This window comes from Rhinolophus sinicus, linkage group LG06 (assembly GCF_036562045.2).
Source record: "Rhinolophus sinicus isolate RSC01 linkage group LG06, ASM3656204v1, whole genome shotgun sequence".
Classification (NCBI taxonomy): Eukaryota; Metazoa; Chordata; class Mammalia; order Chiroptera; family Rhinolophidae; genus Rhinolophus; species Rhinolophus sinicus.
In genome coordinates this window covers 7,456,934-7,483,133 of record NC_133756.1, presented here as the reverse complement: position 1 = coordinate 7,483,133, position 26,200 = coordinate 7,456,934, and the positions used below count along the sequence as shown (strand labels likewise).

Sequence of the window (26,200 nt, the reverse complement as noted above, 5' to 3'; positions counted from 1 at the left end):
GCTGGGGCTGCCCGCTGGGCCCAGGGAGGTGGGGCCACGGTGAGCTGCACAGATAGGAGGAGGCCCTGTGCCCAGTCCAGGGTGCCCACTCTGGGCCAGGCACTGTTCCTGGCACTGGGCATCCTGGGAACTTGGCTGAGAAGCTGGCCTTCGAGTGTGGAGTGGATGCCACCACCTGATGGTAGGACAGCCTCACGAAAACACAAGATGGCAAACAGAGGGGCGTGGTGGTGGGGGCTCAGGGAGGCCCCTCTGGGGAAGGGGTGATGGGGCAGAGACCTGATGGCTAGAATGGGGGGGAGGGGAGACCAAGTTGGTGTTTAGAGCAGACTATGACTTTGGAGGGGACCCCAGGAGGGAGGGACGGGGACAGCTGTTCTCTGACTGTCAGCCCCCCTTCTCTGGAGACCCAGAAGCACCCTGTGCACTGCACACAGGTGGAGAGCTGGGGAAGGCAGGCAGGGCAGGCTCCCTGGGCAGGTGGGCTCTGCGAGCCTCAAGGGGCAGAGGGTAGAGGAGTGAGGACGCCCCTGACTACATGATGGGGAAGCCCCCGTTATTGCTCTGGACACGACAGCACCCAGAGGACCCACAGTCTGCAAGGGAGCAGGGGGAGATGGGTGCCAGTGGCGAGGGCATGGGGGCCGGCTGTGCAGATCCCAGGTGCCTGATTCCTAGAGCGGGTGCTGGCTACCTGTGCCTGTATGTCTGTGAGGGGCCCTGCCACGTGCATGGGAATGGACCCTAAACACGCCCCTCTGAGCTGATGTCATGGTCATTCAGCTTCTGAACGGTGGCTCCTTGAGGCCCAGGCGCTGTGGCTGGTCATGGAACCTGAGCTGGCGCCTGCCCAGCAGGACCCCGCAGCACCCCTGCCCCCCCCACTGGTACCAGAGCTTATTATGGAGGTGGCCACAGGATCGCAGCCGTGCCTGCCAGCAATTGCCCTCTCAGAATGGGGAGATGACCTGGCTGGAGCATGACGGATGGAATGAGCTTGTCCAGGTCGCCTCCCTCTGCAATGTCAGCTAGAGGCAGAGGCCAGACACCCGGGTGGCTGAGTGGGGGGAGGCGGCCCCCTCCCTCTTTGGGGAGAGTGCTTTTTTCACACGCAAAGGTAGGGGGAATGGACATCAGGGTCAGAGCAGAGTGGCAGCGCGTTCACCAACCCCAGCACGTTTGCATTTTTTCCTTCTGTTACCCCGAGGGTCCCCAACCTCAGATGGGAAGGGAATCCCAGATGGGCACCAGCCTCACCCACCGCTCAGGGGCTTAGCTGTTGCTGTGGGTGCTCTGGGCTGTGGTGGGGGGCGCCTGGCCTGGGGAGGGCTGTGACTGGTGCCCCCCACCCCCCGCAGTCTCCATCGACTCCATCCAGGAGGTGAGTGAGGGCCGGCAGTCCGAGATCTTCCAGCGCTACCCCGACAGCAGCTTCGACCCCAACTGCTGCTTCAGCATCTACCACGGCAGCCAACGCCAGTCCCTGGACCTGGTCTCGCCCAGTGGCGATGAGGCGCGCACTTGGGTCACGGGCCTTCGCTACCTCATGGCTGGCATCAGCGACGAGGACAGCCTGGCCCGCCGCCAGCGTACCAGGGACCAATATCCTTGGGCACAGGGGAGCCCCAGGGACCTGGGAGGGAGGGGCTCTGCCCCTGGCTGGGCCACACATTGGGCACGGGGAGACGGAAGGGGCGCTTGGGCTGGGTGGCGTGGGCTTGCTGGCCCTGCTGGACCCGTGGTGGCCCCTAACTCGGCCCAAGTGGCTGAAGCAGACGTTTGACGAGGCTGACAAGAATGGGGACGGCAGCCTGAGTGTCAGCGAGGTCCTGCAGCTGCTGCACAAGCTGAACGTCAACTTGCCCCGGCAGAGGGTAAAGCAGATGTTCAAGGTGAGGCGGGTGGGGGCCTGCGGGGCTCAGGCCTGAGGAGACAGCACCCTGAGGCAGGGCTCCGTGGGCCAGGGGTGTGTCCCGGAGAGGCCAGCCCTGCCTGTGCTGCAGGGGGTCCCGGGCAATGCCATTTGAGCTGCAGCACATGGCAGCGGTCGCAGCCTGGCCAGCCGCCCTGGTCTGGGAGGGGCGATGAGTCGGATGCCGCAGTTGCTGCCTCTTTGCAGCTGTGCTGGGCACCGTGCAGCAGCTCCTGGGCTCCCAGGCTGGTGGGCTGGGCACTTGGGGTGGACGTTATGTCAGTGAGGAAAACCACCCAAAGGAGGCTGCACCCCCGTCCCACCCCCCGTAACTCCCCTGCCTTAATGGGCACACCCGCGCTGGTGTGGCCCCGGGTGCCCCCCTGGCCCTCTCATGGGCAGCAGCTCTGGCCACCCGCCCTGCGCAGCCTATCGGTCTGGTCTCCAACCATCCTGGTGGTAGAAGTTATTAAAATACATCCTTCAGCTGAGCGGAGGCTTTATTGTCTGTAATTAGTTTCTCTCTTCCCGGAACCCCTGCTGGGGCAGGAGCAGGAACGCTGCATCAGCAGTTTCTAGTTCAGGCAGGGACAGGAAAGTGGGGACGAGCAGGGGCAGCCCCGGCCTTTACGACTCATTATCCTGCTGCAGCCTGGAAAGAGGGTTCCAAGAGCCTGAAGCAGGTCCTGCGCCTGGAAACGCACATGCACACGCAGGCACACCGGGTCAGCAGGTGCAGCATGCACCCACACATACACAGCCTGACAGTCTGCAAGGCGGGGCCCTTGGTGGTTCTGCCGGGGTTCTCATGATACACACGTGGTTGCGCTTGGCTGGAGTGAGGAGAGCTGACGGGCTCAGAGTGCGTGGATCTCTGTGTGATGGGGAAAGGTCGCTGGTGAGGACTGGGGTCTCACGGGGCCCCTTCTGAAGACCCCGGAGGGAACAGGGCCTGCCTGGGCAGTCAGGAGCTGGTGGATGGCTCAGGCCTTCAGATCAGCCCCCCTACCTGTTCCCTGCTTGCCCTGCCTCCAGGGGCAGCTCTGGTCTCAGCAGGCCCTTCCAGAGTGGTGCGGCTGTGTCAAGGGCCACGGGCCAGGCTGGCTTACGATGAGGGGTCCAGGTGGGCATCTGAAGTGGGAGTAGAGGAAGGGCCCCTCGTGGAATGGGCCCCAAGTGCACACAGGCTCCTGGGCCTGAGGGTCCAGCACCAAGTCCTGGCTTAAAGATGCCCCATGTCGGGGGCTCTAGGAAGCCCACCCCCGCCAGCCCCTCCTGTAAGGGCGCTGGGCCTCTTAGGCCCCCTCTGCCACATGAGGGGCTCCCCTTGGCTGCCCAGGCCTGGTTGTGCCAGGCTTCCAGCAGACGACCCCATGGAAGCCCTGAGCAGTGGGGTGGGACCCTGCAACCTGGTCCGGCAGACAGGGTGGGCTCTGGACTCATTCCGGGGAGAAGTGAGTGGGGGGGCTGCTGGCCTGGAGCCACGGAGGTGGCCTGGTTCCCAAGCGCCCGGAACTCCCTGCCCACTGGTGTGGCTGCAGGCGCTCAGAGCCCAGGGAGGGAGGCTGACCTCGGCCAGGCAGAGTTGCTGACAGCATCAACCTGGTTGTGCAGACACGTCAGCATCGTCTCTGCCGCCTGGAATGGCCTGACCAGAGAGGCCTGTGTGGTGGGTTAATGTGGCCTGAACGTAGTGTCATTAGGTCTAAGACCACAGTGGGCCATGGGCGAGGCCCAGTGTGGCCCTCGGGACTCACTGCCTACTGAGCAACCTGGGCTGCTGCCAGAGGTGTTTGTGGGACTGGGGGCTCGGCTCCGTCCTGTCAGGTCTCCTCATTTTCAGTCACTGCCGGGGGCAGCTGTTGGGCAGCAAGTAGGTAGCCGCCCTGCGGTGCTGCCCGCACAGGCCCCTGGAGCCCAGGTTGCCCTGTGGGCCTGATGAACAGGCACCTCTGCCCAGCTCCAGCCACAACCCCTGGGAGGGCTACCAGCCTGGCTCTGTCACAAAGGGGCCCTTCAACCTGCGCTGTGTCCTCTGGCATGTCTGTCCTGCCAGCTCTTGGACGCAGGGCTGCCCTCAAACCCAGACACTCCAGGCCTTTGACTGGCATCGGGTGTTCCCCAGTTTGTGGCTCTGAGCTGAGCTCCTCACCCCAAGCTGGCCCCGTCCCAGCCTTGGCATGGGCCCCCAGCATGGGCACTTGGGTCCTGGATTGAGATGCTGGGGCCCCACCGGGCACCCACCTCAGTGCCAAGCCACAGCACCAGGGGACAGCTGCAGCCAGGAGCACAGCTCCCAGCTTTCCCGGGGTCCTACCCTCACTAGGGACGGGGACATGGGGGTGGCCGTGGCCACGTGGCTCTCTGGTGACACTCCTGGTTTAGGGCAGTGCCGTGGCGCTTGGCGTCCCCAGGGTCTGACACCTCAGGAGATGCTCCCTGAGCCAGTGGGTTCACAGAGGAGCCCATAGTCTCGTGGGGGCCCCAATGGCTTTGCCCCTGGTTACTCCTGGGAGTGTTGTGGGAGCCGCTCATCTGCAAAAGGAAGACAGTGGCTGAGACCAGGGTCCTCTCATCTCCGCTGTGGAGACGACCCTCTTCTAACAATGGGCAGCCATTGTAATGTCCGGCTCACAGCCCAGGGTGGGCATTGACTCCAGGGTGGGCTGTTGGCCCCAGGGCGGGGTGACTGTGCCGGGTTAACCTTGAAAGGCTTGAACTAGGAGAGGGTGGGGTCAGATCTGTGTTAAAGGTTAAAGATCGGCGTTAAAGATCAGTGGTCCTGGTGGGAGAGTCCCCGAGGGAACTCAGGTGCTGCGAGGGGCCTGGGGAGCAATTGTGAGGTCATGACATGGGCAGTGGATTTGCGGTTCGGGGTGACTGAGGAGTGGGGGTGGGCCTGGAGGACCCCTCGAGGGTACAGCTCAGGGTGGCACGCAGAGGAATGAGACACCTGGCATTGCAGGAAGCGGACACAGATGAGCGCCAGGGCACACTGGGCTTTGAAGAGTTCTGCACCTTCTACAAGATGATATCCACCCGCCGGGATCTGTACCTGCTCATGTTGACCTATAGTGACCACAAGGGACCGCTGGCCGCCGCCGACCTCCAGCGCTTTCTGGAGGTGGAGCAGAAGGTGAGGTGGCCTGGCCCATGGGACCTCATCTCAGGTGTCCAGGGCTGTTGAGCCCGTTCACAGTGTGGCTGAGAGCTTGGGGAAGGTGGGCACAGCCTGTCACTCGAGGTCCCCACATCCACCTCGACTTCCTGGACCTGCTTAAGTTCCTATCACAGGTCATGCCAGCATGTTTCAGGGTGCGTCCCATGGGGACCGCCGAGTGGGTGGGAAAGCTTGCGGTTTCTCTTCTGAGAGGCACTGAGGGGCTCAACCTTGACCTCACACACCCCGAGTTTCCAGAGGGGAGCCCACACTTGACCATGGCACCATCTTCAGCATGGAGCACTTTGTAGGACTAGGGTTCCACAGCTCACCTGTTCCAGCCACGTAGGTCTGGTTGGCTCGCACCCCCGGAGCTCCGGGCCCATGGCCTCCTGCACTCACCCATTTGTCCAGCAGACACCCAGTACCCTTTGGGTGCCAGTGGGGCCTGCCCACCCATTTCCCTTGAACCCAACAGTCCTGTCCATCCTGAGAAGCTGAGTGATCCCTGGCCACTGCCCTGCTGACAGGCAGCCCAGTGTCCAGAGGTCAAGGGTGTGGATGCCTTATCTCAGGCCTGGGCAGTAGCCAGGTACCGCCTGCTCTGGTGGGCATGAGGATGGAAGTCTGTGGTGGGGGTGGGGAAGGCCAGTGTCCCCTGAGGAGTGAGCATTCCCATGGGGGCTCAGACAGTGGATGGCCCCGTCCTGAGGGCTGGCAGGAGGCGGCTGGTGACGACTAGTTCCTGAGTCTGTACCTTCCTGGGACCTCACCAACCCATTTTTGGACAGAGTACCAGCAGGGGCAAACCTTCTGGAACCAGACACCCTGGCCAGGAACTGCTGAGGGCCCTCCACCCTCCACCTCGTGTGCCTGCCCTCAGCCTCATGGTGATGGGTCACAGAGCTGCCACTGGGAAGGACTGAGCCCTGAGGGGTGCACAGCAGGAGTAGCTGCTGGGTCCCAGAGGGGTCCATGTAGTGTTTGCCCACCATCTCCCATCACTGCTGTCCTGGGTTGGTGCCCTGCCCTGTGCCATGAGGCTGCCCCAAACCCAGGGTGAGACTTAGGGATCTGACTCTGGCGGTGCTGCCGGCCCCCCTTCTCACTGCTGGCACAGCTGGCGGGGGCTCTGTCCCTGTGGTTGCCCATCTGCCTCCTCTCTATGCTGCTGGCAGGAGAACTGGGTCTTGCCCAGGCAGGAGAGGCTGGCCCCAGCCTGGTTGGATCCCGCTGCCCTGGGCAACTTGCTCTCAGCCCGGCCACTTTGGGCAGCATTGGAATGAGGCTGTGGGTCCTCTGTCCCAGCTGCCTGTGTTGTGGGAGCAGCGGGTGGGAATGTGGCCCGGCGGGGGATGGGCAGAACCGACCTTTTGCTCCCTGACCTTTGCCCCAAGCCTTCCAGAGCTCTTCCGAACTCAGCCTGGGGCCCAAACTGTCCACCAGGCAGGTGGTTTGAGCCTGGCCCCCTAGACTCTGGGCCTCCCAAGGTCCACAGCTGCTATGAGCTTGGACCCCATTTGTCCCCTTCCCCCTCTCCCACCTGTACCCATCCCCCACATTCCCGGGGACTTCCCGGGAACCCCACTGGTGGGCCTGCCACTGAGAACTGGGGGATCCTGGCCTGGGCTGCACCGCGGGGCCCTGGGAGATCACGCAGCCTCCACCTCAAGGGGCCACCGTGAGCTTGGCTGCAGTGGGCAGCTTTCCTGTGAAGGACTTGGGTAGGCAGTGGGAGGGGCCAGGTGAAGAGGTGGCTCCCTGTGGCCCCTGCCTTGGGCCCCTCCAGGATGGGCTGTGGGTCCTGGCTCTCCTGCACCTTCTCACACACGGACCTTGATCTCTGTCAGGCCCACAGCTCTCAGGCCCTTAACATGGCAATGGGGGGTGGCCCCACTGATGAGGCCAACATCCCTCCCCTGCTTCAAGGGTCCTTAGAGTCAGCTCTTCCAGAGCCATGTGACCCACCTCTAGTCCACTGGCCACTGAGTCCCAAGTCATGTGGCATTGGGGGTGGCGGGGACAGGGGGCACATTGCAGGGCCCAGAGCCTCAGCCCCACTGTGGTTAGCGTCCGAGCGGGGCTGGAGGCCCTGGCTGTGGAGGGTGGGGAGCTGCCCGAGGCTGGTCGGGGCTGGTGACAGGCTGGCCTGGGCTCATGCCCCTTATCTGGCTAGATGACGGGTGTGACACTCGAGAGCTGCCAGGACATCATCGAGCAGTTTGAGCCCTGCCCAGAAAACAGGAGTAAGGGAATGCTGGGCATTGATGGTGAGTGGGCGTCCTCAGAGGCCGGCGGGGGTGCTGAAGGGCAGCCTGCAGGCCTGACGGGCAGCGCGAGCAGGTCACTCCATGTTCTGCGTGGCACAGGGCCGGCTGGTCCTGAGATGGGCCCGGGGGTGGGGCAGGCCGGGGCCGCACACAGGGCTGAGCCCTGCCCCGCACCATGCCCCCCCCCCCAGGCTTCACTAACTACACTCGGAGCCCCGCCGGGGACATCTTCAACCCGGAGCATCACAGCGTGCGTCAGGACATGACCCAGCCGCTGAGCCACTATTTCATCACCTCGTCCCACAACACCTACCTCGCGGGTGACCAGCTCATGTCCCAGTCGCGGGTGGACATGTACGCCTGGGTCCTGCAGGCCGGCTGCCGCTGCGTGGAGGGTGAGTGCTGGGGCTCCGGGACCTGGCCACCCCCTCATCCCAGGGGACCTGGGCTGGCATCTCCTAGTGGGGGGTGGCCCCAAGGAGCCCCCTGGGCAGGGTCTCTGCCCTGTGCCCAGGCAGCAGCTGGGGAAGGCCTCTCTGAATGTTTGGGGTCCACGGGTTGTGGTTCTCTGGCGTTGGGGGCCGGCCCCTGGAGCTGACCGAGGTCTGCCTGCCCACAGTGGACTGCTGGGACGGGCCCGACGGGGAGCCCATCGTGCATCACGGCTACACTCTGACCTCCAAGATCCTCTTCAAAGACGTCATCGAAACTATCAACAAATACGCCTTCATCAAGAACGAGTGAGTGGTGGGGACTGGGGGGCAGGCAGGGGAGGGAGGCAGGGGAGCGGCTCAAGGGGCATTTCCCACCCCTCCCCCAGCCCTTTCTGGGGGCAGTCGTTTAGTGGCCAGGGGGCTGGTTTTGGGGTCTCTTGTTGAGGATGGGGGCAGGGCAGGAATGGAGCCCAGCTCCCTGGAGAGGGAGGGCAGTGGGCATTGGAGCCAACAGCGTGACATGTGGGGCTATGCGGGGCATCTGTGCAAGTAGCCCTTACCACACACACTTAGTGGCAATCCTGGTGTCAGCTGCCCACAGCAGCGGTGGCTCTGGCACTCATTACCCCCAAGAAGCTACTGTGTCCAGACTCAATTTGCTGTCGCTCAGTGGTGGATACACTGTTGAACAAAATCCAATTTTGTTTCCAGAAATAGAAGACTGCCTCCCTGAACCATTATGGTTACTGCAAGTCTTGGCTACATGAGGCTCGCAGGCGAGGAGGGAGCTAATTAATGAAGGAGGGGAGGAAAAGCAAGATTGATTTAGGAACTATAGGTAGAGTGGCCCCTCCTGGAAGAGCTGGCTGTCTCAGCTGCAGGGAGGAAGTGAGGGTGAGCAGCCTCTGTAGGCGGCCTGGCCCCTGGGGTGGCAGGTTAGGGGCAGGGCTGGGGCACATGGCCCACCAGCTGCCAAGGAGCCAGGTACCTGCTGGGGTCTGACAGGGCACATGTGTCACAGCCGCATAGCCTGAGAAATGGGGCGATGATTACCTTGGCCTGAGCCCTGCTTGCCTTCTCACCATCCCGGGAGTCGCCCCTCTCGTGTTCTGGTTCACATCCTCTAGGTCCAAGTGACCCACATTTCCTGAAAGCATAATCATGTTGCCTTTTGGGAAAATCCAAGTAAAATGTGCATATGGTTAAAAACTATCAAATAACTGAAGAATTCACAGCAAAAACCCCATGCCGTAGCACGCTGGCAATGCCGACCTTCCTCCGATGGTGTGTGTTGGCTCTTTCCTCCTTTGTGGGGACCCCTGGGCCACCCACAGGACAGGGTCTCCAGTATCTAGGTCAGTGGGGTTATCTTTCTCACAGTGTTGCCATCGCTCCACGTTGTACCCCAGTTTAGTCCAGATCATTTATGAACCATGACTGGCTGACTTGTTCGAACATTTCCTTTTGTTTTCCTGGAGTTTCTAATCGCCTTTGTTTTTTTTTATTGAGGAAAGAAGTGCATGTCTCTTTTACCCATCCATGAGATCTACCAGCTCTTTCCCACCCACTCAATTGCTTTTCAAAGCTATTGATGGGCCTCCTTCCGAGTGGCTGGAAGCCCCATCTATCCTGGGCTCCTGGTGGAGACCCCTTCTCATTCGTGGTGTAGGTGACCTGGGGTGCTCCATAGGTGGGGCCCAGCCCTCCGCTGGCCTCACCCTGCTCCTCCCACCTTGGGGCCACAGGTACCCAGTGATTCTGTCCATCGAGAACCACTGCAGCATCGTGCAGCAGAAGAAGATGGCCCAGTATCTGACCGACATCCTCGGGGACAAGCTGGACTTGTCATCAGTGAGCAGCGAGGATGCCACCATGCTGCCCTCTCCACAGATGCTCAAGGGCAAGATCCTGGTGAAGGTGAGTCCTGCCTGTCCTCCTGGGCCAGCTGGGCTGGGACAGGGCCCTGCTCCTCTGCCTGGGGCTCCGTGCCATTGGTGGCAGATTCGAGGGCCCTCACCTGGCCTCAGTCTCTCCGTGGTGGCCACTCAATTGGGGGATCTCCACACGCACACCCCATCATTTCCCTCCCATGCTGCTACAGCAAGGAGGTGTGGGGCTGGCCTGAGACACGATGAGCCCGAGAAAGGCCCCTTCCTCTGCCGCTGTGCAGCCCATGGGTATGGCCACCCCGCCTTCCCGCAGGGCCCCTCCCAAGGTCTCCCTCCCCCCAGGGCAAGAAGCTCCCAGCCAACATCAGTGCTGACGCAGAGGAAGGGGAGGTGTCGGACGAGGACAGCGCCGATGAGATGGATGAGGATTGCAAGCTGCTCAATGGGGATGTGAGTGGGAACCGAGTGGGGGGCCAGGGAAGCGACCTGGCAGTTTGCTGTGCCTCCAGGTGGCTGGGCACACGCTCAGCCTGATGCCACTGGGGGCCCCACCCCACAGCATCCCCACAGGACACGAACCCTGGGTTCCCAGCCGGTGGGCTGACCCTCTGGTACAACTGGCTGCGCACGTACCGGTGACCTATCTTGGCTCCCACTTCTGAGCCAACTCTTGGGGCGCTGTTTGCTCAGCCTGCCCACTCCTCTGGCTCCCTCAGCGAGAGGGGGCAGCGCTGGGGGAAGGGGCCCTCCCTGGGTCCCACATGTGCACCTGCCAGGGCTCTGGCCCGGGATACCCCCTTTCCTGGCCTCTCTCCAGCCAGCCCCAGCTCCCCCCTGGGTAGGCAGCCTGGCCATCGTCAAGCCCACCACCAGCCCCACCTCCAATTGCTGCCAACCCAGAGCCCACCTGGCCTGCTGGGAGTCCCAGGCCGTCACCTCCCCAGTGCTGTCCTCATGTCATTGCAGCTTTGTCATTCTGCTCACTGAGTTCTGGGGCTCTGAGGGCTGCACGGGAGCCGAAGGAGCCAGGGAGGGCTTCCGCGGTGGGGCTCGGGCCTCTGTAATTACCGTCTTCTCTCTTCTGGGCCCCGCTCTCGGAACTGCTGATCCTTGGAGGCAGGGAAGTCATCATCTCTCCCCTGGGGCCATCTGATGGGAAGATAATTGTGCAGCAGCTTCCCACCTAGCTGGTTAATTGTTTAGAAAGTCCTGAGACAGCGGAATTCTCCCGCTTTGGGTGTGCCTGCGCTGTGCCCTGGGCCTGGGCCCGAGGTGATAGTAACTGAGGGCAGTGAGGTCCACCTTGTCACTTCGCTGGAGCCCAGGGCACTCAGATGTCCAGTTCCCAGGCCCTGCCCTCACAGGGTCCAGGTCATTAGGGCCATACTGGGGGCTGCCCTGGGCAGGGAGGGCACCTGGAGGCTATGCTGACCAGCCTCTGGCCACGGTCAGACAGTCTGTCTTCACACCCTGTGCATCTCCTTGAGGCAACTGCAGGGATTCCCCCGACCTGAGCCTCTGAGCGAGTGGCTCTCGGAGAGTAAGGTGGATGCTGGGTGCACAGACCTCATCCCCGGGGCCAGGCGGGCAGTTAGTTGGGTCCCCATGGGCAGCGTCCTGCAGCTGAAGGAGGCAGCATTAAATCAGCATTCGAACCTGGGTGCAGGCCTGCTCACGCGGTCTTTTGGCAGCCCTGGGGCTAACTCACGCTGGCAGTGTACCCCCGGAGTGGGTAGGGTGGGTGCAGGACAAGTCTTGTGATGTGACCTGAGAGTGCAGCTGGCACCGGTGTGAGAGGCTGAGATGGCCAGCTCCATCTGGGGCAGGGCTGGCCCAGCTCCCAGCAGGCCCTGTGGCCCTGCCTGAGACCCTGGGGTTTGTCATTGCTGCTGCTGGGGACTGATGCCAGGCCTGGCTGGCTGGCTGTTGCAGGCCTCCACCAATCGGAAGCATGTGGAAAACATTGCCAAGAGGAAACTGGATTCCCTAATCAAGGAGTCAAAGATTCGAGACTGCGAGGACTCAAACGACTTCACCATGTCCACACTGGGGAGACCTGCGCACAAGGCCGAGGGTAGAGCGGTGAGCGCCTGTGGACCATGGGGTCAGCCTGCGGCCAGGGGAGGGGCCCGGAGCCTGCGACCTGTGCACGGTGTGCACACATACCCCTTTCTGTGCAGACGCCCACTCAAACCCATGCACACTTGCACACCTGCACACACACCTGGGCACACCTGCACACACCTGGGCACACCTGCACACACACCTGAGCACACCTGCACACCTGCACACACCTGTACCCAAACCCATGCACACACAAACCTGTGCACACACCTGCACGCTCACATACACACACACACACACTAGCACACCCACCTGTACATATACCTGCACACACTCACACAAACGTCATACACTCATGCACCTGCACACACACCTGCACACAGCTGCATGGGACCCACAGCTTTCATTGTGTCATGGGGGATGGTGATTTGCCCTGTGTGTGTGTCTGCACTGGTGTGGCTGGCAATCATGGCCTGTCCCCTTGAGGCTTGGGGCCTGCCCCCACCACCAGCTGCAGCTCTCTGTGGAAGGGGATTTCAGCACTGCCCGGGGGCTGGAGGCAGGCCCCCTACTGAGGGGCCTCCTGAGTGACATGGAGGGCACATGGGGTCTCACAGCCAAGCCAATCCTGGGGAGCTGCCCAGAGCCCCCCACAGCCTCGTGAGGAGCTGTGGAAAGTACCCCTGTGGACAGAACGGGGGCATGGGCTGTCAGGGCAGACATGAAGTGTGGGGGGGTGCCAGGCTGGGTCAGCAAGGCTGAGCAATTGGGGTCCCTCCGGAAGGGTCAGCAAACCAGGAAGGACAGGCCTGTCCCCAAGTGACCCAAGCACTAGTGATGCCTCAGGGGCAGGTGGGGCACCGGTTGGCCCTGCAGACCCTGTTTCGCAGGTGAGCAGGGCTCAGGTGGGTGGTATGGACAGCAGCGCCCTATTTTGGAGAGTCTTGCCCACCCTGTCAGAGCGTGTGACCACCTGAGCCTTGGGGGAGGTGGGAAGGCAGCTCCTCCCTGGCTGGGCCCCCCCACAGGTAATTTAGATGCAGATGTGTGTGCCCCACCCACAGGGCACACTCGTACACTTGAGGAGCGCTCCGTGCTGGTGGCTCCCGCAGGTCCCTTGCTGACAAGTGGACGTTTATTTTCAGTCTCCAGACATCTAGGTGGAGAAAACACAGAGCGCCTGAGGCTGCAGTGGGCGGGCGGGCGGTGTGCCCGGCATGGCGCTCCCAGCCAGGCAGAGTCAATGGGAAGTCCCTGCTTTCCCTCGGTCGGGCAACACCTGGCGGCACGTGGGAGGGCAGCCTGGCCCTGGGATCTTGTGTCTGAGCAGTCGCCTGTTTGGGGCAGGGGCAGGGGCGCATCAGCACTCGGGGAAGGCTTCTTGGAGGAGGAGGTAGAAGAAGAGCTCAGGCTGAGCTGCCCGGGGAAGGGGGGGTGGCAGAGCACCTAGGCCAGTTGGGTCACAGATGTGCCTGCCTCGGATGTGTCTGTCTGTCCCATCTGCTGGAGGGCCGGAAGCCATGGACACCCCTGGGTCCCAGCGAGTGTCCCTGTGGGAGAGGGCAGGTGCAAGGGTGCAACAGGAGTGGCTCTCTAGAGGGGAAGAAGCGGATGGGCAAGGAAGGAGAGCCCTGTGTGCTGGGCACAAATCCCAAGGACAGGCCTGCCTCTCTGCGGGGGCCCCAGCCCCCAGCGTGGCCGGCACTGGACCTTCTCGGTCAGGAGGGGCCTGCTGGGCCTGGCCCTATAGACTGTGCGTGCCTGAGGAGTGGACGCTCCTGCGTCTGCCGTCCAGGCCGCCTGGCCCCGCTGAGCTCTCCGCAAGCACTGGGCTGTGTCCCGGGGTTGGAGGGGCCAGTGTGGGTCCTCCACTGCCCATAGCCCTGCGAGGCCAGTACTGTCCCCTCTGCAAAGCTTGGGGTGCGGGGGTGACAGCAGATTCTGGCCACTTCTCCAGGACACTGGGCCGGCACGTGTCCCTCCTGGGTTGGGCCCAGATTCCTAAGCGCTCGTGTAGGGGTTTGGGGTGATGTGTAAAGAGCCTCGAAAGTGTTGGCTTCACCTGACTCCTAACACCGCAAACAGGGCTCCAGGCTCTGCCAGCACGGTGGGTCCTCCGTAAACCGGCGGGAACAGGCTGGTGCTGCCGGATGGACAGACACATCCCTAAAGGCATTTGGGCTCAGCCAGGCTGAGTGCCTGCGAGGCACCCCTCCTGACCCCCACAAGGGCAAAGGGCTGCTCCCCAGGGTGGGAGTGGGTGTGGGGGGAGGGAATGGCTGGAGCTGGGGGGGGACAGGAGCCTCCAGACACTGCCAGGCCCTGTCTCCTGATGTGTTCCTTCCCTAAGGTGTGACCCAGCGGGCGGTGTCTAGGCCGATGAGATGGGGAGCGGGACAGGTGTCCTGGTCCTGTGGCTGTCAGATGTCCACAGAGGGCTCTTTGGGGCACCTCCACAGCATGGGGTCCCCTGCCCTCTGCCCACGGGGAAGACGCCGACCATCCTGCCCTCCCCCGCCAGGCACAGTGGGCCTCCCATCCCTAGCTTGAGTTCCAGGCCACCTCTGCCAGCGGACTAAGTTCTCGCTTACCTCCTTACCTCCTTCCTGCACAAGGGGATGGTGGGCCAGGCTGGGGCATGCTTGGGGGTCTTGTATGCAGGGACGCCCACAAGGGTTTGTGTGCAGACAGCATGTGGGTACTTCAGGGCACGTGTGTGGGTGTAAGCACAGCACGACTGTCTCTGGCTGAAGCCACTTTAATGTGGACCCTTGGCCACAGGTGCATGGCTCCTGCGAGCCTGACAGAGCCAGCCCCACCCTGGATGGGGACAGGTCATGGGATGGGGGTCCTGCACATCCTGAGCAGAGCTGGGCAGGTTTCGGGGACATCTGTGAAGGTGGCTGGGGCCGGTGGTGGCTGCAGCGGGCTCGGGGACGCTGGCACAGGTTCCTGACAGCTCCAGGCGTGTGAATGAGCTTCAAGAGGGTGAGAGGTTTGTGCCTTGGCCCCAGAGAGAAATGGCCTACAGTGCTGCCAGCAGCCGGCTGGGTGGCCCCTCGAGCCCTGGCCGTGCATGTTCTGTACACGTGGAAGGCTCAGTCCTGTGCGGTCAGGAATTCACCGCAGCCCGAGGGTGAACTGGAAACAGCCCGCCCCTGTGGGAAGCACAGCCCCTGTTATCTGTCTAATTAGGTAATACCTTTGCCGCTGCAAGAAACAGGCCAGCACCTCAGAGCTTCAGGGTTGGCGTAAAAGGGTTACATAACTGGGCTCTGCTGGGAATATTCCAGATACACAAGCAGCATTGACTATGCCGTCCCCATCAGTGGGGAAAAAACACAGAACTGGGAACCTACTGAGTTTAAAGCAGCACATGTCAAGTTGCTGGCGCAGGCGAGGGGCTTTGCACCAGGGCCCTCCCGGTGCTTCTCGGGCCTCTACTGCCCCCGTGGGCCCAGGCAGGCTGGGGAGCCTGCCTCCCTCTCCAGGGCCTGGGGCAGCCAGCCCACCCAGCCCTTCTGGTTCCCCTCTTCCAGGAAAGCCACCTGGAGCACCTGCCTTCCCTCCTCCCCATGTGACACTGGGCTCACCCTGTCCCCTCTGTCTGTCCCGCCTCCCAGGCTGAGGAGGACACGGAGCCCGGGGAGGACGCCAGGGCCAGCAGACGGAACAACAGAGTCCTCGTGGGCAGCTTCTCCAAGCGCAAGGTCCTGCCTGCCCCCACCTGCCCCGCTGTCCCTGTGCCAGCCAGAGTGGGGGGCCTCCTCCAGCCCCTGGAACCCTCTTCGAGTTCCTGGCTGCATCGTCCAGCTGCAGGTGCTGGGGTCTGGAGCCCTGGCTGGGGCTGGATGGAGCAGGTGCCTCAGTGGCCCTCCCTGACCCACACTGGCCAGTGCTTGGAGCTCAGGTCACCTGGGGCCTGGCTGAACAGGGCCCTGCAGAGGACAGGGCAGGGCCGGCCAGGCAGTGTGGGTACCAGGACCCCAGGACTGCGGGCCCACCTCCTGCACCTTCCCGGCCTCTGCAGGTGGCCTGGCTGCACCTGGGGCTCTGCAGGTCCTGACACTGTCCTCCTTCCACACAGAAAAAGAGCAGCAAGCTGAAGAAGGCGGCCAGCGTAGAAGAGGCGGGCGAGGACCTGGACTCGCAGGGCAGCCAGGGCCGGGGGTCAGTGCCTGCCCCACAGTGGACAGTGGCAGTGGGAAGTGCTGGGGCCATAGTCCTGGCAACAGTGGGAGTCAGATATGCAGGCCATGTGGTCGCTGGGGCAGGACTGGGGCAGGTGGGGACACCTGGGCAGAGGGCTGCCTGTCCATGGTGGGTCCCTGGGCTTGTTCCCGAAGCACCCATCATGGTCAGACAGAGGGTCAGTGCCTGCCCCTCCCCCCAGCGTTACCTGTCAGTGCGTCCACTGAGTGTCCACTGCACGTCTCGGCATGTGGAACACAGGGGCCATGTGGACACTTGGTGGATGGTCTATGTGAATCAATGAACCTGGCAGAACGTGGAGCCCACCTCTCGGACCAGGGCCCCTAGGCTGGCCTGAGTGGGGACGCGCACTGACCCGGGGTCCTGACCCTGGGTCCTGACCCTGCCCCCGCCCTTCCCGCAGGGCCACCCGGCAGAGGAAGACCATGCAGCTGTCACGGGCCCTGTCAGACCTGGTGAAGTATACCAAGTCTGTGGGCTCCCACGACGTGGACATGGAGGGTGAGGGGCGGCCGGGACTCCAGGGGGTTGGGGAAGGCCTGGCTGCGCCGGCAGCGCCCCTGACGCCGGCCGCCTGCGCCCACAGTGGCGTCCAGCTGGCAGGTGTCCTCCTTCAGCGAGACCAGGGCCCAGCAGATCCTGCAGCAGAAGCCGGCGCAGTACCTGCGCTTCAACCAGCACCAGCTGTCGCGCATCTACCCGTCCTCCTACCGCGTGGACTCCAGCAACTACAACCCGCAGCCCTTCTGGAACGCCGGCTGCCAGCTGGGTGGGTGCGCCAGCGCCGTGGCAGGATGGCCAGGGCTCCACAGCGCCAGGCCGGCTCTCTCCTGTGGTTTTGGGGACCTGCATGGTGTCCTGCCAACTTCACCAGGCTGGCACTGGGGTGGGACCCTCAGTCCCCGGGTTTGGGGGAACTTTCCGCTGGGACGCATGGTCCTGCCTGTGTGCAGCTGTGAGTCCCAGGGCCCCTGCTCGTGCAGGTGAACACCAGGCTCATGGGCAGCCATGCAGGCTTGGTGGGAGGATGCAGGCCAGGCACTGACCGGGCCACTTGCGTCCTGGTCGGTAGTTGCCCTGAACTATCAGACGGAGGGGCGGATGCTGCAACTGAACCGGGCCAAGTTCAGCGCCAACGGCAACTGCGGCTACGTGCTCAAGCCCCCGTGCATGTGCCACGGTAAGGCCCTGGGGACCTGGGGACACGGGTGGGGCTGCACCAGGACTGCAGGGGCAGCGTTGGCAGGGCCACTGGGTGGATCACACTGGCACTCAGTGAAGGACCCCTTCTCTGCCAGGAATGTTCTGGGGATGAGTTAGGGGGCCCTACCCACCGCCTGACCTGGTCTGCGGTCTGGGCCCACCCTCTGTAGGAGCCCTTCTGCTCCCCAGACAATTCTGTTTCCTCCCAGGTGTGCTGAAGGACTTGGATTCCTTCCCACGTGATCCTAACCCTCCTCCCACCCTCTTGTCCACTCACCTCCTCGAGGTGGCACCTGCACAAGCCCGGCTGCCCCGTCACGAGGGAGCCCACCACCCGGCCCCACCCACCGCGCTCCTGGTCTCAGGACCCCCACCCATCATTCTCCCAGGCACCTGCCCTCCCACCCAGAGGCAGGGTGGCCGTACACACGTGCTAAGCCCCATTGGTTCACCCATGCAAGGGGACGAGCTGTGTTCTCACCACAGGGTCGCACAAAGGCGACCAGCGTACAGGCCCGGTGTCCCCACACTGAATGCTGCCTCCCCTTCCTCCTCCGGGGCTGGGGCTCCCCTCCAGCACGTGGGGGTGGGGGCGTGCCGTGCCCCGCTCAGCCTCGCACCCCCTCACCAGGCCTCTTCAACCCCAACTCCGAGGACCCGCTGCCTGGGCAGCTCAAGAAGCAGCTGGTGCTTCGGATCATCAGCGGGCAGCAGCTCCCGAAGCCCCGGGACTCGATGCTGGGGGACCGGGGAGAGGTAGGCAGGCCTCCGGGCAAGGGCGTGGGCGCGAAGGAGGCCGTGCGCCCGCCGGGCCCTGGTGCCACGCTGCCCTCTGCACAGATCATCGACCCCTTCGTGGAGGTGGAGGTCATCGGGCTCCCCGTGGACTGCCGCAAGGAGCAGACGCGCGTGGTGGACGACAATGGTGAGGGCGTGTCCACGGCTCCCCTGTGCCAGCCTGCGCACCCCAGGGCTGCTTCTCAGCTGCCACGCTGGCAATGCCAGTCTGACCGGGAACCGAAGGGAAGGGGGCCATGGCCACCAGGGTTACCTGGTGACCCAAGTAACCATCCAGGCCGTCCCCTCGGCTGGAAGCCCAGTGGCAGCCACCTAGCCCCCAGGCATTGTTCTCCTTGGCTGGACAGCCAACCCAGGAGGAGATGCCAGGCGAGGGTATGGGCCCAGGTGGCCTCCAGGCTGGAGGTGGGCAGGAGGTGACACCGCCTCCTGGTGGCCTCCAGGATTCAACCCCATGTGGGAGGAGACGCTGGTGTTCATGGTGCACATGCCTGAGATTGCACTGGTGCGCTTCCTCGTCTGGGACCACGACCCCATCGGGCGAGACTTCATTGGCCAGAGGACACTGGCCTTCAGCAGCATGATGCCAGGTGGGCAGGGGGCCAGCAGAGTGGGGAAAGCAGAGCCCTGGGCCCATGTGCCCCACAGACCAGCATCCCCCGCACAGACCAGCATCCCCCGCACAGACCAGCATCCCCCGCACAGACCAGCATCCCCCGCACAGACCAGCGTCCCCCGCACAGACCAGTGTCCCCTGCCGGCCAGTGTCCCCTGCCGGCCAGTGTCCCCTGCCGGCCAGTGTCCCCTGCTGGCCAGCTGAGGGATCCAGGGCGGGGGGGGCTCAGCTTCCTCCTGTGCACTGGCTTCTGCCGTGGGTGGGTCTGGGGACACACTGGGAGCCGAGGGGGAGGGCTCAAAGTCACAGGCATTTTGTGGACAGGGTGGGGGAAGGGCGCTCAGGCTGCGGAGCCCCCCTCCCCCCGGCCCCCAGGAAGAGGAAGAGGTCCCTGCAGGCCAGAGCTTTCCTGGCAGGCTTCCTGGAGGAGGTAGTGTCCCCAGGACTGGGCTTGGATTCAGGCCCTGGGACCTTTGGGGGCAGGGGGGAGCCGTGACTCTGGCTATTCCAGGCTATCGGCACGTGTACCTGGAGGGGATGGAAGAGGCCTCCATCTTTGTCCACGTAGCCATCAGTGACATTAGTGGTAAGGTGAGTGCCACCCACAGGGCCACCGGCACCACCCCAGCGATGACCCCCAGGGCAATGAGGCCTAGTGGTTACCTTACTGGACCTGTTTCTCCATCTGTGAAATGAGTGGTGGCGGCACCTGGCCTCCGTGTCCCAGGGTGGCTGCGGGCACCTGTAGATGGACATCCTGAGTGCCCCCTGGCTGCCCTCCCATCTCTCTCCTCAGCTTCCCCCCCTTCTATTTCTCAGGGTTCCCTGGTTCTCCGTCCCTCCTCCAAAGGCATCTGCCTAGCTTTGCCCACTACCCACCATGGTGCCCAGCATGTTTGCCATGGCCCAAGGACCAGTCTGGCTCCATTTTCCCAGAGTGTAGAGCCTAGGGATCCCTGTGCTGTGTCAGGCACACACGGGTCCCGAGCAGGTCCCAGGACTAACCGTCTCTCTCCTGCCACGCTCCACGGGCCGAGCCACCAGCCAGACGCGGGCCCCCAGGCCTCCCAGCGCTCCGCCATCTGTCGTCCGTCCGTCTGTCCGTCCATCTGTCGTGTGTCTGCTAGTCTTCATGGGCTCCACGCCCGGCTGTCGGTGCCTCGCGTCTCTCACTCTGTCTCTTTGGTCTTGCAGTGGGCTTTCCTAGTCCCAAGTCCACCCTTAGAAGCACGGCCCTGGTAGGAGCTCACAGGTACCCCGGCACCAGGCGGCTTTGCCCGCCTGCCCCACCCGCATGCTCAGGCCAGCCCATTAGCATCCGTGACTCCTGGTATTAATGGCATTGTGGAGACTGTCAGCTCATGTGACATGGATCGTGACATGGTTCTGGGTACCTCGGGCCATCAGCCACAGAGCAGCATTTACGAAGCAGGTCCAGGACTTCGGCCAGGCCCCCGTGCACCCTCCCGCCCTGCTCCCATGTCTGTTCTCTAGCTGCAGGCTCTCCCTGCACCCCTTCCCCATGTGCCCCTCTGACTCCATCTGTGCCCACAATGCCCAGTGCCAGGGGGCGGAGGAGGGGGGTCCAAAGGACCAGGAGCTCAGAGCTTGAATCCTGGACCTTCTTCTAAATGACTTTCCAACCAACTTTGACCAAATTGCTCTGCATTTGGGATCTTGAATCGGAAAGCTGATTCAAGCACTGACCACTTCAATGCCTCTGCCCAGAAGTGGCCCTGTGTCATTGGGGATGGTTGGCTGCTGTCAGGGCCTCTGCATGTGAGGACCCTTCCGGCCTATGCACACTGGAGATGCAGCTGGCCTTGACCCAGGCACTTGCCAGCTGGTCCCAGGGACCCCTCAGCTGCCCTCCACAGGCAAGGAGGCTTCCAGGGGCCTTCTGGGCCCGGCTGTCCAGGAAGGCCCTGGGCCAGCAGTGATTCAGGGGCACCGATCTGGTGTGGGCCCTGCTGCCCTTGGGGTCTCCTGGGCAGAGAACGGGGTGAGCTGGGAAAGACTGCCTGGCAGGAGTCCAGAAGGGGCAGGGCGGACGTGAGCTGGGCGGTGCCTGCTTCCATCTGGTTCTCAGTTGTCTTCTCTTCACACCAGCACCGCCCTCTGGCACCACCTGCCAGAGTTGGGGGCGTGGGGCCTGTGACGGGTGCACGGTGTGGTGGCACAGGGTCCAGGTTCCAAGGTCTCTTCTGGGGAGAGCTCTGGGGGCCTTGTCAACCTTGAGACATGAAGACCCTCCAGCACTGCTCACACCACCCTGTGCAGGCAGGATGCACTCCTGGTCAGTGCTGAGGCCACAGCAGTCACTGTGCCTGGTAGGGTGCCCTGGAGACCCTCCTCCCTACACACAGCCCTGAGTGGCCCAGGCCCAACATGCCCACTGGTGCCCTCCCCTAACTGACGCCTCAGGTTGCAGCAGGCTCAGCTAGGCCACCGCCTGCCGTAGTGCAGCTGCACTGGGCACGCCGTCTCTGGCCGCTGGGGCCTGGCTGCCGGCTATGCGGGCTCCTTCTCTTGCAGGTCAAGCAGGCTCTCGGCCTAAAAGGCCTGTTCCTCCGAGGCCCAAAGCCTGGCTCCCTGGACAGTCATGCTGCTGGGCGGCCCCCGCCCCGGCCCTCCGTTAGTCAGCGGCTCCTCAGGCGCACCGCCAGTGCCCCGATCAAGAGCCAGAAACCCGCTCGCAAGGCCTTCCCGGAGCTGGTCCTGGGCACGCAGGACACGGGCTCCGAAGGGGAGGCCCACGACGTGGCCCTCCCCAGCCCCGGCCTCACCCCAGCAGCCCCAGCCTGGGAGGAGCCCGGAGGCCACAGCCCCCGAGGTAAGGTGCCGGTGGAGAGAAGCCCTTCGCAGGGGCGGCTCCCGTGTGCCCCCGAGGGCCCCGGGCCTGCCGGCATGGCCGCCGCCTGCATGAAGTGTGTGGTAGGTTCCTGCGCCGGCGAGGACACTGAGGGCATGTGGAGGGGGCGGCCGCCCAGCCCGGGGCTCGTGGGCGGGCAGGCAGCCATCAGCCAGCAGCCCCGTGCTCAGATGGACTCGCTGGGAGCCCCCGGGTCCGCCCCGGGAAGAAGCAGAGGGGCCCCCAAGGGCCCCGGGGCCCGGCGACTGGGTCCGAGCGGTAGTGGCTCTGTGTCTTCGGACTCCAGCAGCCCTGGCAGCCCTGAGGTGGCCCCCAGCTGGCCCGAGGGCACCCGCAGGCAGGCGGGGGCCCTGCAGAGGGAGATGAATGCCTTGTTCGTTCAAAAGCTGGAGGAGATTAGGAGTAAATCCCCCATGTTCTCCACTGGTAAGACCAGGCGCTCCCCCACGTCCCCTGTGGCATCCCCAGCCCCTCAGCATGGCCTGGCCAGGCGTCCCCGCTGCGCTTCTGCGTCCAGAACGGCCTCCCTGTGTGCTTGTCACCTACACTTTCCTTCGCTCTGCTGGCTTGCCCCTCGGGCCCCCAGCTCCTGACTGACCCCCACCCGGGCCTCGCCCTCAGAAGGGCTGGGGAAGTGAGAGCAGGCCTTACCCTGGAGTTTCCTACCTGGGAGGGGTGTATGGAGGGGACTGAAGCCAGACCATGTTCCCTGAGGCCTGCAGCCCAGACTGGCTGCCAGAAACCGGCCCCGGTGCCCCTGCTAGACCTACCTCCCAGCCTGGCCTGGCTGCTCCTAACTCCCTTCCTAGGACCCAGGCGTGGGGGGACAGCACCCAGCCCCACGCTGGCCTGCCTCCAGGGCCAGGCTACAGGTGTCCCGGCCCCTGGCCCTGCACTGCAATTCTCCAGGAAGTCAGCTGCGGCTGGTGGTTCACCACAGGGCGGCCCCGATGCCCCCAGACTCCTGGATGTTGCTCGGAGCCTTGATGCTGGGGCCTCAGAGTTTGCAAAGTACCCCTCGCCCTGGGGATTCCTTTATGGCCTGAATTGCACTGAGCAGCCGTGCGCCAGAAGCCCCAGCCAGGGCTGCTCACAGAGCCCAGACTGGAGGGGAGGGGTGAAGCTGAGCCGTCTCTTTCCTGCTCCCCTACCTGCACCCCGTCCAGCCTTGTTGTCTGTCTGTCCATCTGCCAGCCCCACCCCCATGCTGATCACCTGTTCTTTCTGTCCTCATGCTGCCTCCATAGTTAGGAACTGAGAACAGCCAAGTGCCAGGTAAAGGGGCTGGCCCCCTCTGTGCCCTATGCTGCCCCCAGCCCCAGGAAGACCCAGGCCTGTCCTGTTGGCCCCTGTGGGCCCCGTCTGTGGGCAGAACTGCAGTGGAACCCAATGGCAGGGCACAGGGCACCTGTGTGCGCGTGGAGGCCTGGCCACTGGGGGTCCTGTGGTCACAGAGGTCATGGGGCGCACCCTGACACACTCCACTCCCTCTCCCCCACAGATACCCGCCCCTTCTCCATGCAGAGGTCAGTGTCCTCTCTGTGCAGCCTGGAAACCATTGCTGAGGAGCCAGCCGTGGGCCCCGGGCCCCCACCTCCGCAGGCTGCCCCGCCCAGCCCCTCCCTGGGAGGGCCGCAGGGCTCTACAGGACCCGGCACCAAAGCCCTGAGCCCTCCAGGAGCCGCTCAGGGCACTTCTGTGCCCCTGCAGCGCAGGACCAGGAGCCACCATGGGGACACTGAACCAGCCCCCAACAGCAGGCAGAGGGCGTGCAATGGAGGGGAACCCGGTGGGGCGTGCGATGAGGCCCCCAGCACCCAGACGGACAGCAGGGGTCACCCCCGAGCCCTGGGCCATGTGCCCATGGTGAGAAGGTCCAAGAATGAGGGGCAGGTGCCCTCAGAGCCCCTGGGTGGACGACGGCCCCTGGCCGGGCCCTCAGCTGCCATGTACTTGGACGCCACGGGCGGAGACAGACTGTGGCAGCGGCTGGAGCCAGGCGGCCACGGTGACAGCGTGTCCTCATCCTCTAGCCTGTCATCCAGTGACACAGTCATTGACCTCTCGCTGCCGGGCCTGGGCCTGGGGCTGGGTCATGAGAGCCTCTCGGGGACCCCGGCTGGACGCCTGCCCCTGAGGCCCTGCTCGGCCTCCGTGACCAAGAGCAAATCTAACCCCAACCTGCGGGCTGCAGGGCAGTTACCTGCAGCCCCTGATGAGCTTCGGCCCCGCCCCCTGGCCCCTAGGCCACCCTGGGGCTTCCTCCCGCTGGCAGGCCTCCAGGACTGCCCCATGGCCACCAAATCCAAGAGCCTGGGGGACCTGACTGCTGAGGACTTCGCCCCCCGAGTTGAGAGCCTGGGCAGACGCCTGGGCCGCAGCCTGGGCATGGCTGGGGAGGGGCCGGTGGGACAGGGTCCTCGGCGGGACCCCCTGACGGAGCAGCTGCGCTGGCTCACGGGCTTCCAGCAGGCCGGAGACATCATGTCACCCACCAGCCTGGGCCCCGCCGGGGAGTGGGCGGCAGGGGGCACGGGGTTTCTGCGGCGTTCCTCCTCCCGCAGCCAGAGCCGCGTGCGTGCCATCGCCAGCCGGGCCCGGCAGGCCCAGCAGCGGCAGCAGCAGCAGCGCCTGCAGGACCCCAGGGGACCCCCCGAGGAGGAGCGGGGCACCCCTGAAGGCGCCTGCTCCCTGGGCCAGGAGGGTTTTGGGGATGCGCTGGCTCCTTCAAAGAGTGCCGCCAGCCTCCTGCTCAGACTCTGACCGAACCCCCGAGGTGGGCTTTAGCCACGCAGCGGCTGCTGGGGTCCAGTGTTTGCTCAGGACACGGAGTGTGCTCGTCCCCAAAGCTGTGTGCCCCTTGGCATCCCTGCCCCTTCTCCTGGGGAGGAAGGGAGCCCGCCCCTGGGGCTGGGCAGTGTTCACAGTGTTTGAAGATATATACATAGAGAGATATTTAAATTTTTAGAGACAAAGCTTCTACATTTAAATGGTGCCGAGGCCTTTCCCATGTTCCCCTGGTCCTTAGCCGGGTGGGTCTGTGGGCACGTCTGCTGGCCCTGCCATGTGCCCCGAGCCACCCCGGCTGTGTTTGGCTTCCTCTGCTCTGTACGGGACTTTTTAGACTCTGTAACGTCCTGAACACTCCAATAAACACGTTTGCTCCACGTGGGGCCGCCCCCCAGGCTGCTTACCTGCTGGTCCCCTCTGTGGCTTCGTACTATGAGTTTCCAGTCTGTGCGAGGCTCAGAGGAAGTGCCCTGACCTCTGCTCAGGGAGGGCTCCCCAGGTGGGGCCACAAACCCAGCGCATACACTCCTTGCCTGGAATCCCCTCTTGGGGGCAGAATTGGCCCACTCACTGCCCCACCCCAAAGTCTCGACACAACTCCAGGACTGCCCACCCCTTCCCCAGAGAAACTGCGGTGCTGGCTGGGCCACTAGGGGTCTGAGCCAGGGCCTGTCCTCTGCAGTGGGCAGTGTTCTCGGTGCCAGAGGCCATGGGCTCAGAGCAGCTCGGGTGCCATCAGCAGGAGAAGCCCCCACCTCGGGCAGAGGCCCACACGGGAAGGTGGGTGCTCTGCGGTGTCCTCCTCTCGGTGGCCCTCCACAGGCCGCAGGGATCTGCGTCAGCGACCGGCCCGAACTCAGTAAAGGCCTGGGCGAGGGGTGTCCGCTGGCCCCTCATCTCCCGGGACCCACCAGGCCCCTGGGAACCTGGTGAGCCCTCCTCCCTCCTCAGGTGTGTGAGCATCTGTGTCGGGGGAGCCATAGCCCTACTCCATCCTTTCCGGGTTCCTAGTCTCAGGTGTGGTGAAGGGGTGGGGGCTGCTGACTGCCAGGCAGGGGGGCAGTGAGGCACCTCAGCCTGGGGGGTCTGAGCACCGAGTGGGGCGCCTTATCCTGAGACATGGGGGTCAGCTCTGGAGAAGGCTACACGCTGGGTGGTCTGACCTGGGCCTTCCAGCTGGCTGTGCCCTCTGCTGCCCCCTGGTGGCCACCTGAAGGGGCCAGTCCCTGGTTCTGCCGCCAGAGCAGCTGCCTTGGGGGCCCGCGGGTGTGGGAGCCGCTCGCAGGCAGGGCTGGGGGATGACGGAGTGGGGGCACGACATGTGGCCCACCGGGAGGGGGCTGGCTTGCTGCAGGGCCAGTCACAGCCCCACACAAGGGCATGGACGCGGAGGCAGTGACGGACAGGGCTGGCTCCAAGGCCATTCCCTGTCGAACTGGTGCCATTGCAGGTTCTAGATCGCTGAGCAGACACCTGGAAGGGGGCCCAGGGCACCGGGCTTCCATGGCCCAGCGGGACAGCGACTGTGTGGGGGTCTTAGTGAAAAGCAATAAGCAGGCATAAAGGTAAACATGCTCAGGTCCCTGCAGGTGGCGGCAAGGTGGGCTTCCCTCATGCCTACCCCAGCCCTTGCGTTTCTGGAGTCTCCAGGGCTGGGGGGACCTGGGGGTGCTGGCACAGCTTGGCGGGTTGGGCCCGCAGCGGCCCTGCTCCCTAAGGCTGTGGTGGCAAGGACCCCAGCCAACCAATTGGCAGAGTCTCCCCACATGCCTCAGAAGCAAACGGCACACAGCCTTCTCTGTCCCCCACGGAAAGACAGCCTCACAAGCACAGTGATATGGCACCCCCAGGGACGTGTCAGCAGGGGGCGGAGCCTGGGCACAGGGTGCTCCTGCCACCTGGCAGCACTCCCAGGGCCGGGCCATGGGCAAAGCTGTGGGCACAGGCTCAAGGCCACGGGGACAAAACCCACATGGTCTG

The 26,200-nt window shown here is 64.0% G+C and overlaps 1 protein-coding gene across 6 annotated transcripts in view; it reads left to right on the top strand.

Annotated features, from left to right (window-relative positions):
• The window catches only part of PLCH2 (phospholipase C eta 2), a 55,333-nt gene extending 30,710 nt beyond the window's left edge, over positions 1–24,623 (top strand). For 3 of the 6 annotated variants that reach the window (XM_074334245.1, XM_074334247.1, XM_074334244.1), the window contains exons 3-23: positions 1,359–1,602; positions 1,763–1,892; positions 4,878–5,048; positions 7,249–7,342; positions 7,534–7,737; positions 7,962–8,082; positions 9,522–9,693; positions 10,008–10,115; positions 11,598–11,747; positions 15,353–15,439; positions 15,817–15,899; positions 16,345–16,442; positions 16,528–16,710; positions 17,014–17,121; positions 17,776–17,900; positions 17,985–18,069; positions 18,386–18,532; positions 19,070–19,149; positions 21,094–21,391; positions 22,682–22,705; positions 22,932–24,623. In XM_074334245.1, coding sequence (XP_074190346.1) covers positions 1,359–1,602; positions 1,763–1,892; positions 4,878–5,048; positions 7,249–7,342; positions 7,534–7,737; positions 7,962–8,082; positions 9,522–9,693; positions 10,008–10,115; positions 11,598–11,747; positions 15,353–15,439; positions 15,817–15,899; positions 16,345–16,442; positions 16,528–16,710; positions 17,014–17,121; positions 17,776–17,900; positions 17,985–18,069; positions 18,386–18,532; positions 19,070–19,149; positions 21,094–21,391; positions 22,682–22,705; positions 22,932–24,193 — 3,974 coding nt within the window. In that variant the 3' untranslated portion in view covers positions 24,194–24,623. Of the gene's footprint in view, positions 1–1,358; positions 1,603–1,762; positions 1,893–4,877; positions 5,049–7,248; positions 7,343–7,533; positions 7,738–7,961; positions 8,083–9,521; positions 9,694–10,007; positions 10,116–11,597; positions 11,748–15,352; positions 15,440–15,816; positions 15,900–16,344; positions 16,443–16,527; positions 16,711–17,013; positions 17,122–17,775; positions 17,901–17,984; positions 18,070–18,385; positions 18,533–19,069; positions 19,150–21,093; positions 21,857–22,677; positions 22,706–22,931 lie in introns of all 6 variants that reach the window. The other 3 variants (XM_074334248.1, XM_019712136.2, XM_019712135.2) reach the window with 3 other exon arrangements.
• The last annotated feature ends 1,577 nt before the right edge of the window (positions 24,624–26,200 follow it).